The sequence below is a fragment of the Penicillium lagena genome (genome assembly GCF_028827675.1).
Source record: "Penicillium lagena strain IBT 129212 chromosome Unknown utg000002l_segment0_segment0, whole genome shotgun sequence".
Taxonomy (NCBI): Eukaryota; Fungi; Ascomycota; class Eurotiomycetes; order Eurotiales; family Aspergillaceae; genus Penicillium; species Penicillium lagena.
In genome coordinates, this window is record NW_026623223.1 from 4248564 (window position 1) to 4260827 (window position 12264).

Genomic DNA, 12264 nt, shown 5'->3' on the forward strand with positions numbered 1-12264 from the left:
CGGAACGAACTAGATCTTCGCCAACAGCAGCTTGGCACCACTGCTGGTCGGCCCGGGCTTCTTCTTGCCATCCTTGCTAGGCGCCGAGGCCTGCTCCAGCGCCTTCTTGTTCTTCTTCAGCGTCTTGAGCAGCTCGTCCTTCTTCGCAAACTCCTCCGATTCGGCCAGAGCCACAATGACAAACGGGTTAGACTCCGTGGCCCAGTCCATGATCTCGCCACGGATCTGTTCGTACAGGATGTCGTGGAAGTTCAGCGGAGGCTGCACCTTCTCGACGGTTTTCTCGACGCTGTTGAACCGTCCGCCCTGGACAAGCGACTTGAGCAACCGCCCGACGGACGCGGAGTCCTTGGTTTCGGACTGGGATTTGGCAGCCTCGGCCACGGCGGAGAGCGCTGCGGTCTTGTCACCGTCCGCTTCGAAGAGAACTTCCGCGATGAACTGACACCCGAAGCTGGTCGCCAGCAGCGCGTCGGCACGGGCAGCAATCAACTCCAACAAGGTTGGGGATGCCGCTTTGACCAGTTCCTGGCGACGAACATCCGCGTCTTTCTTCGACGTTTCTTTGCGGATCTCGCGCACCTCGTTCAGTACCGCCTGGTCGGTTTCAGGGAGAAGCCACTTGACTCGGTCGCCGGCGAACGGATACAGCACGGGAACGCGCGCGATCAGGTCATTCACCTGCAAGATGAGTTCTTCGTTTCGTGCCTCGGCCGCATCGCTCTGGTTCAGGAGCTCGGAAAAGATAGACTTGGCGCTCAACTTGGTGTCATCAATCACCTCGTATGCTGCCAGGAGAACCAAGTGACCGTGTAGATCGCCCGCCATGGTTTTGACGGTGTCTCGGTAGAACCGCAGAAGCAGCTTACGGTCCTTGGCGCTGGAGTATGCCAGAGTCAGACACATCAGGCGCGAGCCAGACTGGGTGAAGGCCAGATTCTTGACCAAATCACCTTCCTCGTCACCCTTGAGCAGCTCAATAAACTCGTTGGCTTCGTTGCTGCCTGGCTTGGTGCAGAGGAAATATTGCAACATGGCGTCGTGCAGCATGGTGAAACCGGTGGTCTTCTTCTGCACAAGCTGGTTTATGAGCTCGTGCAGGAAGTGCATGATGGGCGCCCGCTTCTCCGGATGGGCCTCCAGAATCTTGGCCAGATCGGCCGTGGTCTCCTTCTCATCCTGGAAGATCACAAATTCCGGACCATACCATTCGCGCAAAAGTCTGTCCTTCTGCGCTCTTGTCGCGACCGTACGGTAGATGTCGTCCAGGATCCACGAGCCCTCGGGATGCCGAATCAGCCGCTTGACATGCCCGTAGAATTCGGGAATGATCAGATCCCGGATCTCCGTGTCCCCATGCACGATCAACTTTCCAACCAGGAACTTAGCGTAGCGGCTTTGTGCCAGCTCCTTGTAGTTTCCTTTCAGTTCGTGCGCGATCTGCTTCCGCTGCTCGGCATTGGCGTATTTCAGGGCTGTCTGGATGACTCGCACCGAGTCGTGCTTGAACACAAAGTCCCGGACCCGGTTCGTGATGATCTCGAACAGCTCCTTGACGAGCTTCTTCCTCTCCTCGAGCGGAACGTGGGACTTGCGGCGCAGACGCTCCCACAGCTTCTTAGAGCGCGCGACGATATCGGCGTTGGGTTTAGCGGCTTTGCGCTCCAGCTGGAGAGCCTTTTGTTTGGCGTGCGATTCGCGGGAGTTATTGTCTAAACAAAGAGAGAAGTGGTCAGTCATCACATCACCGAATATAGGGAAGCGTTACACACTATTTGACGCATTTTCGTTTTTCTCCTGATTTCCCTCCTTCGTAGCCGACTTCCCCTTCTCGCCTTTGCCCTCGTCAGTCTCCTCGCTATCGGGCTCGTCATCGTCGTTCACATCATCCATGTTGACATCGCCATCTGGCAGCGTATCCAGGGCATCGAGATCATCGTCTCCAGAGTCCGACAGATCGTCGAGATCAAAGTCGTCCTCGTCCTCGGATTCTTCCTGCTGGACCTTCTTCTTCGAAGATTTCTTCTTGTCGTCTTTTCCAGGCTTTGCGTCCTTCTTGCCTGTCTTTTTCACGGGCGCAGCCTGCTTCGATTTCTTGGTCGAGTCGGCACCCTGCTTGGTCTTGGTGCGCTTTCCATTGCGCTCCTCGCTGTTATCGACGCGGCGCTTGACTCCGACCATGGTTGCTGTTTATCTCAGCGACGCTGGTCTTGTCACAATGGGTAGAAATTGGAGAGAAGGGGTTTGAAATTCTCGGAGAGACAACTAATTATCCGCTGGGAAATTTTTGGGCGGCGGAAGTTTTTTTGTCGGTGTTTGCACTGTTTGCACTTGATAAGGACCGGCAGGAGTGAGGGAAGCATTCTTCGGGTACAAATGAAGAAGCTGCGAGAGAAACAATATATAATCGTATGTCTCGCATAAATCTTGGTATAAGTGAGTTACATTAGAGATAAAACCTCCGGGATTGGAAGGACCGGGGTGTGTCAGAGTACACGTTCAGCGATATATATAATTGTAGGCAGTGATCGATGCGCCTAGTACGATCAGATTTGAGGATGTATCTTTCAATATAGAGTGATTGTAATTATTAAAGAACAAATATACAGAGATGCGAAAAGAGAGAGACCCCAACTGTCTCTCGACCACTGCGGAAAGTCCTAACTAGATTATCCAAACCAGGAGGTAGCCCAAGTCCGTTGCATGTCCAAACCATAACGCCGCTAGAAGGAGACCTCATATATATCATAGAATGTCCAAGAACGCAGAGTCCTATTCACTACCAACAGGGTTGGAAGTAGATGCTGGGGCGTTCATGGGATTGAGTTCAGATCCGCCACCACTCTGTCCACGCTTCCTGCCTGGAATGTGGAAGCCAAATGTGGACGTGGGCTTGGCGCCCCCCGAGTGCTGTGGTTCGCCCGAGGAGTCACCAAAGCGAGCAAAGATTCCTTTCTTTTTGGGCTTGGCTTCGTCATTGAGCCCGACATCCTCGAAGTCATCATCTTGCCTGGGGGTGGTCTTGCGAATGTTTGATTGCGCCGTGGGAGACGCGATTCCGGAAACCCGGGAATCCAATGAGGTGCGAGAGGCGTCAGGGTGTGTCACGGGGGACCGGGCGGAGATATCCTACATAGATCGGACTGTTAATGGGCGAACGAGTTGCGGTCAATGGCAGCAACAAACAAATGATCGGCGGTAAGAGTCGAAGGACTCGCGGGAGATGGAAAAGGGCTCATTCTCGTTGACGAGATCACGGTGATTGTTGGCCGATCGTGCAGGAGGGTATCTGCGCCAGAAACTTGGTCGTTCCGGGGGAGACGGCTGTGGTCGTTAGAGGGGGAGGCCCATATTCCAATGTGGGGGGAGCATCGTCCGCACCGGTAGATAGACGCCACTATCATTGATGACTGTCGACACGAAAACCATCAGTGTGCTTTTTTTGGGTCACGTTTATCGAGTACGTACCACCCAATTTATACTCCGTGGGCTCACGCTCGTGGCTTCGGCGAATGTTTACGGGAGCGGGGCGTTGTTGGGTGGGAGAGTCTGGCGCGAGGTGGTTGTCATTGACCTCGGTCTCCCCGGGTTGGGATTTCCGATTGAGTAAGTTGCGAAAGGGTGGCATGGTGGGATTCTAGTGGAAGGAGAAGAAGAAGAAGGGCGAGAGAATGAAAGAGTGTGGAGAAGGAGACAGCACATGACCTACGTCATCCATGGTTTCCCTCGGCCGAACAAGTTCCTGGACCAAAAACCAAGAGCCAATCGGGTTGACCCCGAGAAGAATAATGTACGAGTTGTGCCGATGGTTGTGCCACCCGGGAGTTATACTTCCCTAGTGTAGGTATAGAAAAAAAGAAAGAAAGGAAGGAAGGAAGGAACCTCCAGTGATACCTGCCTGCCATCTAGAATCATGGCCCTTGTTCCTCCTGCCTTCCTCGTCTCTCTTCCATCCTCCCCCAGTCTTTTAAAGACTGCAACACCGTCACTCCCCAGATTTGATCCTTGACACCCTCTGCCACTGCGATTGCCCTGCCGTGGTTGAACACTCCCACGGAGGCCCTGTGGCCTCACTACACTCCTAGATTCATTCATGCAGGTCAACATGACTTTCTGGCTGAGCTGGGCACTGTGGCAGAAGCTGAGCTTTGTAAGACCGGCCGATAATCTGACAGAGTCCGTGCTGACGGTCTACTTCAACAGGTGTTGGGAACCCTGATTGTACGAGAACCCTGCCCATGGCCTCCTCAGAGACTGACAGAGGCAACAGATCATCACGCTCTTCGCTGGATTCTGTGTCCTGGCTTACAACCGATGGAATTTACGCCGACACGCTGCAGCTGAGGCCACTGCAAAGGAGAACGTACTGCTGCTCCCCATGCTCCACAAAGACGAAATCCCGTTCGGGGCCAGAGCACTGGAGAGTGGCATGCACACCGAGGGGATCTGGATTTCGAACCTCAATACCCCTGTCCCGAGCCCATACTTGCCGGGAACGCCCGTTGTAAGCCTGCCATCGAGCCCGGCACTGAAGCCATCCACCCACGGACCCGTGAGTCTAGCGCCTGAGAAACCGACCAACAGCCCGATGGGGTCTCCATTGCCCGGGCCGCCGTCCATCTCGACCAGCCGCATCAGTTCTGAGCTGGAACTCCCGCCCAATTACAGTAGCCAGCCTCAATTGCGAGGCGTGGACCATACCCCCGGCGACATTTACGGCAATCAGCCATTCATGGACAATGCCCCTCAGCCACAGCACGGCATCTTGAGAGGCCGCGAGAAGCGTGCCAGCTTCCATGCGCGCATATTCGGACAAAGCCGCATTCCCATCGTTCCAACGACCAAGGAGAATATTCTCGGTATCCCGAACGAGTCTGACCTGAGCTTAGCTGCGGTCGGCGCTGATGCACACCTTCCCACTCACCACAGCCAAAGTTCCCGGATGAAGCGTATGTCGCAGATGTCTCTTGTGCCCGCAAATTGGATACTGATCTCATATCGCAGGCCTTCGTCGACGATCGTCCGAGGAGTTCAGGCGTAAGATGAGCCAGATCTTCAACGAGAACATCCACATGAACACGCCGGGGCCGCTGCCAATTCACGACCCGATGATGTCGCAAGACAACAGACGGAGCATGCGAAAGTCGATTCTTGGGCCATTTCGATCGTGAGGCCCGATTGGGTGGCGGGTTGGTCGCTGCCGAGGATGGATGGATGACTTTTAGACGCACCGCACAATGCCACTGTTCTCTCGACTGATTCAAGATGTCAATTGTAGAAAGTGGGGGTAAATGAGAGGGCTGCCTCTCATAGCAAACTATGTTTTAGCAAGAGGACGGTAGAAAGACTGTATGTGTTACCCCGGTTCAATTCTATCAGGCCCTTCAAATATGACACTGTTATGCCATTCCTAACTCCAACTCTCTCTAGCCACGGGAGCCGCTGACTAGATACCATTTTGATGTGGAAGGTAAATCTTCTCAGGGATCATTGCTAGTAAGGTCATTCGTACCAATAATGTACCCACGACTATAGATACGATGTGGTAATGGAGGCAGAGGAAAGAACGTAATCGAATGACTGACCGAGTGAGTGTCTGACACCCATGAATTATTTATCAATTTTCTGATGGTGTCTTCGAAGAGATTCCACCCGATCTTAAAAAGAAGAAAAAAAATAATCGAACAGTTTCCGATGCGGGGAATTGAACCCCGGGCTACCGTGTGAGAGACGGTGATGTTACCACTACACCACATCGGATGGTACTTGAACAATGGAAAAATGTTTGGTTTTATCAGACAGCTGGGTTACCTCGACTCATCCTTATCACTGGGTGCTAACAAAGCAAGCAGCTGCAAAAGGTTGACTGGAAGGAAAATGACTTCAAATCCGTGATTTGAAAAAGAAGCGATCATGTGCTTAAGATTTGATGTCCAACTACTTTTCTATTGACTTTTTTTCGAGCAACTGGTCACTTTCGTACGAATTTGCAATCCCAAATGATACGTGGATGGGATTGTCATTCTCCCATAGAAGGTAAGGGATTGGCACCCGTCGTAGTAACACTGCTGGGCATCCCAATGATTCGAGGTGCCATAGAACAGTGTCCTTGAAGAAAACAATGTGTAAACGGTGTGGAATCGAGTAATGTACTTGGAAGAGGGTATTATTTCGTTATTTCATAGTTAGCCATTCATGACAGACGGAGTTGTCGACGGGCTCATACATGATGACATAGTGAATGCTTGGTTCCCGAACCTAGTCTCCGGTGACTGGCAGTTTCGACGAGCAAGACATCGGAAAAGTAATACAACTACATAGTAGGGTAGCGGTTAGCTAATTATTTATGGCCGCGGCTGCCTGAAGAGACCGGCACGTGACCTCGCGACAGGCTCGACGAGCCACGACGCGTGTCTTGTTGACGGACAACCATCACTGCGACAACCCAGATCCAACCACCATGACCGCTGAGGAACCCCAACCCGAGTACGATGAGAGCATGACGGGCCCTGGTGCGCCCATGCCCCTCTCTGCGCTCGAGGTGAGTGAGCTTCGCCGGTCTACTGTCTACATACTCATCTGTAAACAGGGCCTTGCGGGATTGACCGCACGGGATATCAAGCTGTTTGTGGATGAAGGGTTTCGGACGGTTGAGGCGGTTGCATACACGTACGTATTCTGAGATTAATGGTTTGTCCCACGCCTACAAGATTGGGATTGACTGACAAGCCCCGGCTGAACCAGACCAAAACGCGTGTTGGAGCAGATCAAGGGGATATCAGAGCAAAAGGCAACCAAGGTCTTGGTGGAGGGTGAGTTTACCTGGCAGCAATGAAGACGACCTGACGCTGACCCGCACAGCGGCGAAACTGGTCCCTATGGGCTTCACGACGGCCACGGAAATGCACGCCCGACGAAGCGAGCTCATCTCCATCACAACGGGTTCCAAGCAACTAGACACGCTCCTTGGAGGAGGCATCGAGACGGGCTCAATCACAGAGCTCTTCGGTGAATTCAGAACCGGCAAGAGTCAGATCTGTCATACGCTCGCGGTGACGTGTCAGTTGCCCTTCGACATGGGGGGCGGCGAGGGCAAATGTCTCTACATTGACACCGAAGGAACCTTCCGACCGGTGCGACTGCTCGCCGTCGCGCAGCGGTTCGGACTTGTCGGCGAGGAGGTTCTGGACAATGTGGCCTATGCGCGCGCGTACAATTCCGACCACCAGCTGCAACTGCTGAACCAGGCGTCGCAGATGATGTGCGAGACGCGCTTCTCGCTCCTGATCGTCGACTCAGCGACCTCGCTGTACCGCACCGACTTCAATGGCCGTGGCGAGCTCAACTCGCGCCAGACCCATCTGGCCAAGTTCCTACGCACGCTGCAACGCCTCGCTGACGAATTCGGCATTGCCGTCGTGATCACGAACCAGGTCGTCGCCCAGGTCGATGGCGGGCCGAGTGCCATGTACAACCCGGACCCGAAGAAGCCCATTGGCGGCAATATCATTGCTCACGCGAGCACGACCCGGCTCAGCCTGAAAAAGGGTCGAGGTGAGACGCGAGTCTGCAAGATCTATGATAGCCCATGTCTTCCCGAGAGTGACTGTTTGTTTGCCATCAACGAGGACGGCATTGGGGACCCCAGCCCCAAGGACTTGGAGAAAGATTAGGTCGGGTTAACTACCACCTCTGATTACGATGTTAGTGACTTGATGAGTTTGCTGCCCGCATGATTATGTGTATTATTCAGACATTTTGTTAGGAGTATAACTATGGTAGTTAGGTGCAAGAAACAACCACATAATTATTCGATAGCGTACATACTACGAAGTCTGCGGAAGGCGGAAGGCAAGCGCGCCAAGACTTTGTTTTGCAAGAGCTTCTTCACTGGATCATTTCAGCTCCCGCCCTTCCAACTTCCCTCTTCCCCCAACAACAACAAAAACAATCACAGAAGCCATGGACTGCTGAGCCCTGCCCTCTGCGACCATGGCCAAAATCTACAAGGACACGCGCGTCGATCTTCGACCGTACGCACCGTCCACCGCCGTCCACATCCAGATCCCGACGGACAGCGCACCCCGTCGCCCGCGGTTCTCGATCTCATCCACCCCCGACCACGAACCTCCCGTCGCCAAGGACGAAGACGAATTTGCTCGCCGCTACCTCGCGACCCAGGGCGATGTCTACTTTCGCAAGCGCAAGATCTACCCGAGGACGTTCCTGTGGCGGGTCATCAATGACAACAGGGTGTTGGAGATCCTGTGCGCGGACCTGACCAAATCTGCGACGGAACACAGCGAGTACAACGTCACGCTGCGGCTGGACTTTCAGGAGCCGATCATTCCGTCAGGAGTCGCGCTCGCAGACCTGGAAGACCATGAGATTCTCCACGTTTTCGTGATCACGGCTTCCAAGCAGCTGCACACCTTGTCGCTCCGCCCCGAATTTTTCCGTCGCGCGGGTGCAATTGATGAGAATGTGACTGAGTGGTGCAAGACATGTGTTCCTGCGCCTTTGGCCTTCTCGTATCCTCATCGGCTCCACGCGAGCAGCCCGTTAGAACTGTTCATTTCACTTGAGAATGGTGCGCTGCTTCGCCTCACCAGGAGGGCTGGTGATGACGGTACGTGCCTTTTACCCAACAAAGATGGCATTTCATACTGATTTTACTCTTTTAACCAACAGGTTCTCATTGGTCTCCTCTCACCTTCGACGAGAGGACCTGGGGTGCATCGATCCGTGGCCTCGTCAAGTGGAACTCACAGGCCTCGATCAAACACAACGGACGCAGCCTGGACCCGAACGTCGCAAACGCTATTGCTACGACATCAGACGAGACCTATGTCTTCGCCGTTTGCCTAAACCACACCCTGAAGATATGGAATCTCGCAACGAACAAACTGGCCGCAACGAAGGATCTCCTCGGCCGCCCAATCCAGGACCCGGAAACGGTTCTGTACACCTTGAATCCCGCCGACTCGTCATTCATTCGCGTGTTTAATGCAGAGAGAGCAATGGACGGGAATGATCGCTTTTACATCGTCACATATTCACCATTCGAGGACGGACGCTTCAAGTTCTGGGCGGCCAAGGGAGGCTTGACATCTGACCTGGTCATTGAAGAATTGTTTGCCGACGCTGTTTTCCGGCCTGTCGATCCAGATGATACCGGGAATATGTTCTGGAGCGTTGCCGATTTCCAGGTAAAACCCATGGAAGAAGGGAAGGGCATGGAGTTATGGGTGCTTTGGAGAAACCACGGCCTCTACCAACTGTACACTCTCCACTTCGATCTTCAGACCTTGGTGGCAGACTGGTCTACGAATTGGGTGTCAACAACTTTTGAGACCCATCGACAAGAACACCTGCCTGCGCCTGCCCTCGATGATGTCGTCGATCCCACCGAAAAGTGGCTGGAGTACATTCTCAAACCGAACAGATACTCGCCTGAAGTGCTTGAAACCGCTCTGGCCGTTTATCAAGAGGCTCTCAAACCCTTATCGTCCTCGTCGGGAGTTCTGAAGAAGAGCGGGCCATTGCCAGAACGGCTCTGCTCTACGGTGGCAGCCACAGTCTCTCTGCGTAAATACGCGGAAGATGAGATGGATTACACCCGATACCGAGTCGATACGGATTCCAAGTGGCGCCAGTTCTGGCAGGTTGCCGACGATCTCAACAAGCGGAGATTCGAGCCGGTTTCCCTAGCTTATGACTCTTATTTCGAGATGCCGTGGATGCTCCTCTCAGATGCCTGTGCAGTTATTCGGGAATGCAGCACCGCCGAATTGCTTCTTCACAATGAAGGAGCGGATATACGCGAAGAAGCACCGAAGGTCATGGATCGTTGGAGACATCGCAATCTTTCGTCTGAGCTTGGAACCCTCTATGAAGAAGCTTCATCATTGATGAGAGTCGCATCCGATTTCCACAAGAAGTTTTCAACCGAGCTTGACGCTGCGTGCCGGGCTGCTCTCGATGCCGAGATCTTTTCAGAACCGTCGTCATCAATCACAGATCGTATGGATTTGTTCCGAGAGCGTAGCGAGTTTTCCGACCAGATCTCCAACAAGACCTTTGACAGTTTAGTCAGTGATTTGAACGAGTACCTGGAGGATGCATACAACTTGCCCGGCGATGTCTTTGACGCCGTCATTGATACGCTTCCGCTCGGATTTCACGGCAAAGACTCGGAGCTTATCTCGACTTATTTCGGTGCCCGCATGGCTGTCAGTGGTGCTCAAGAAACGATTCTTCAAACTCGTCAAGTTCTTTTCGACTTGCTGATCTTGGTCACCTTTGTAGATGGAGAGATGGAACAAGGGGACGATTCTACTTTCGATGCAGCCGGTCTATTTTCTACACTCATTGGCCTGCTCCGTGAATATGAGATGATGTCTTGGCTAAGCTCGAAAGTCCGGAAATGCCCAGATCACATCACAACGGACGCTTCCGCGCCTATTTTCTCGTTGAAGGACACCGGGACAAAGACCAAAAACCAACGGACGGCGACTATTCTGGAAGATCTTTTTGTCGCGGACATTAAGCCACGTCAACTTTTTGGAATCCCGCAAAGCTATGCCTTGACTTTGGGGATCCGGGATGTCCTATCTTGGGTTACTCGACAAGGCGAGGTGACCTACCCCAACGCGTTGGCCTACATTCAGTGTGACCTGATCGCGAGAAATGACATTGACCTTGCCTGGGATTTTCTCCGCTTCCAAGCAAGCACTTCCTGGGCGACCTATGTCAAGGGCCGCTTACACGTGGCTGTGTCGGAATTCGATACTGCCGCCATCTACTTTCGAAAGGCAGCATATCTTCTATGTATCTCTTCCATCCCTTTATCCTGTGGAGTAAATCACTAACCCTCTTACAGCCTGCGGAAAACCACTTGGTAACCTCCATGAGATGTCGTCAACACTCCTCGACCTAGTTTCTGTGGATTGTTTCCACAACGGAATACCGAAATACTATCAGCACATCCTGTCAATATTTGAACAAGTGCGCTCTTTCTCCCATGTTGCGGATTTTGCCAGCCTGGCCCTGCAAGCGCTCGACTCCGAGTCGTGGTCAGAGCAAGACCCGGAATACACAAGCATGCGAACGGACCTGCTTTCGCGTCTATTCCACGCATCTTTGAAGACTTGTCAATTTGATCAAGCCTATTCCGCCCTGGCCCGATACCAAGACCTTGCACTGCAGAAGTCTGCGCTCGGCTCGCTCATCAGCAATATCCTGGCTGTCTCCGGTCCCGGATCTGTCGGGATTAAGCAAATCCTCCGCTTCCCTACCTCGCTCGTGCCCAATATCGCCTCTCATGTTGACGAGATCCTCGTCTCCCTCACTCGCAAACAGACCTCCTTCGTGTCCTGGCTGGATACCGACAATAACTGGGCCGACAGTGCGCCGGACTACCATCGCATCCTGCAGGCTTATCGCATCGCTCGTAGCGACTACCGTGGCGCCGCTGAAATCGCCTACCGCAACGTCCAGCGTCTCCGCAAAAGCCGCGACACTCCATCCTCAGCCGTCGCTCGCAAGGGCAAAAAAGAAATCGACGAGTCCACCCGCCCGCCCGTCGAAGAGGACGATGCGGAAAGCAAGGAGATCCGCCACGAGCTTCTTTCGCTCATCAATCTCTTGGCGAGCGTCGACAAGAGCGAAGCCTACATCCTCGTCGAGACCGGGCCCTCTGCTTCCTCCTTGCCAGCTACGACCTCTAGTGCAGCCACATCCCCCGAACGGCGTCGTAGCATGCAAGCAGACGACGATGGGAACGTCTTCATGGACGACGTCGACATGCGCTCCCCATCGCCGTCGGCGGCTAGACGCCGATCTTCGAGCGCTGCATCCTTCCCCAACGGCGGCCGCAGAGACAGCAGATCCTCAGCAGGCGGCGGCAGCAGGACAGGAGGACGTGGCGGCGTGACTTTCAAGATCCCTTCTTCGAATGAACCGCCCCAGCGGCGCGTCATCGTCACACTCGATCACCTACGTCGCGAATACCAGTCCGAACTGGACCGTGTGAGTCGCATCGAACGCGGTGATTGGGAGTTTGGGCTTCTCGGCGATGATGTTGAGGTCGATCATGATGAAACGATGGTTCTTTCGTAGTTGAAAGGAGGGCAGAAAATTTGTATCCTACGTATTGCGTGCTCTAAGAGGCGTCGGCTCATCCACTACTTTTTTTCCATGATGGAAGTTGATACCGGAGACGGGATTTGCATCGATGCCTCGTTTAGCTTTCTTTTTATCTTG

The 12264-nt window shown here is 53.5% G+C and overlaps 6 protein-coding genes across 6 annotated transcripts; 3 read left to right on the top strand and 3 right to left on the bottom strand.

Annotated features, from left to right (window-relative positions):
- Positions 1-9: 9 nt before the first annotated feature.
- On the bottom strand, positions 10-1740 carry N7510_004538 (uncharacterized protein; the record flags this gene model as incomplete). Its single annotated transcript, XM_056976464.1, has 1 exon — positions 10-1740. The coding sequence occupies one exon, from the start codon at positions 1738-1740 to the stop codon at positions 10-12; it is 1731 nt and encodes a 576-aa protein (XP_056836420.1).
- A 24-nt stretch (positions 1741-1764) lies between these two features.
- On the bottom strand, positions 1765-2181 carry N7510_004539 (pumilio domain member 6; the record flags this gene model as incomplete). Its single annotated transcript, XM_056976465.1, has 1 exon — positions 1765-2181. The coding sequence occupies one exon, from the start codon at positions 2179-2181 to the stop codon at positions 1765-1767; it is 417 nt and encodes a 138-aa protein (XP_056836421.1).
- Positions 2182-2772: 591 nt separating this feature from the next.
- Positions 2773-3628, bottom strand: N7510_004540 (uncharacterized protein; the record flags this gene model as incomplete). Its single annotated transcript, XM_056976466.1, has 4 exons — positions 2773-3129; positions 3187-3324; positions 3382-3410; positions 3469-3628. 4 exons carry the CDS (start codon positions 3626-3628, stop codon positions 2773-2775), a joined length of 684 nt encoding a protein of 227 aa, XP_056836422.1.
- A 465-nt stretch (positions 3629-4093) lies between these two features.
- Positions 4094-5171, top strand: N7510_004541 (uncharacterized protein; the record flags this gene model as incomplete). The annotated part of the gene is made up of 4 exons (XM_056976467.1): positions 4094-4150; positions 4204-4221; positions 4271-4949; positions 5005-5171. 4 exons carry the CDS (start codon positions 4094-4096, stop codon positions 5169-5171), a joined length of 921 nt encoding a protein of 306 aa, XP_056836423.1.
- Positions 5172-6460: 1289 nt separating this feature from the next.
- On the top strand, positions 6461-7673 carry N7510_004542 (recombinase RAD51; the record flags this gene model as incomplete). The annotated part of the gene is made up of 4 exons (XM_056976468.1): positions 6461-6541; positions 6590-6669; positions 6745-6812; positions 6862-7673. 4 exons carry the CDS (start codon positions 6461-6463, stop codon positions 7671-7673), a joined length of 1041 nt encoding a protein of 346 aa, XP_056836424.1.
- A 319-nt stretch (positions 7674-7992) lies between these two features.
- N7510_004543 (nucleoporin Nup120/160) lies at positions 7993-12120 on the top strand (the record flags this gene model as incomplete). Its single annotated transcript, XM_056976469.1, has 3 exons — positions 7993-8629; positions 8692-10830; positions 10883-12120. The coding sequence occupies 3 exons, from the start codon at positions 7993-7995 to the stop codon at positions 12118-12120; spliced, it is 4014 nt and encodes a 1337-aa protein (XP_056836425.1).
- Positions 12121-12264: the final 144 nt, after the last annotated feature.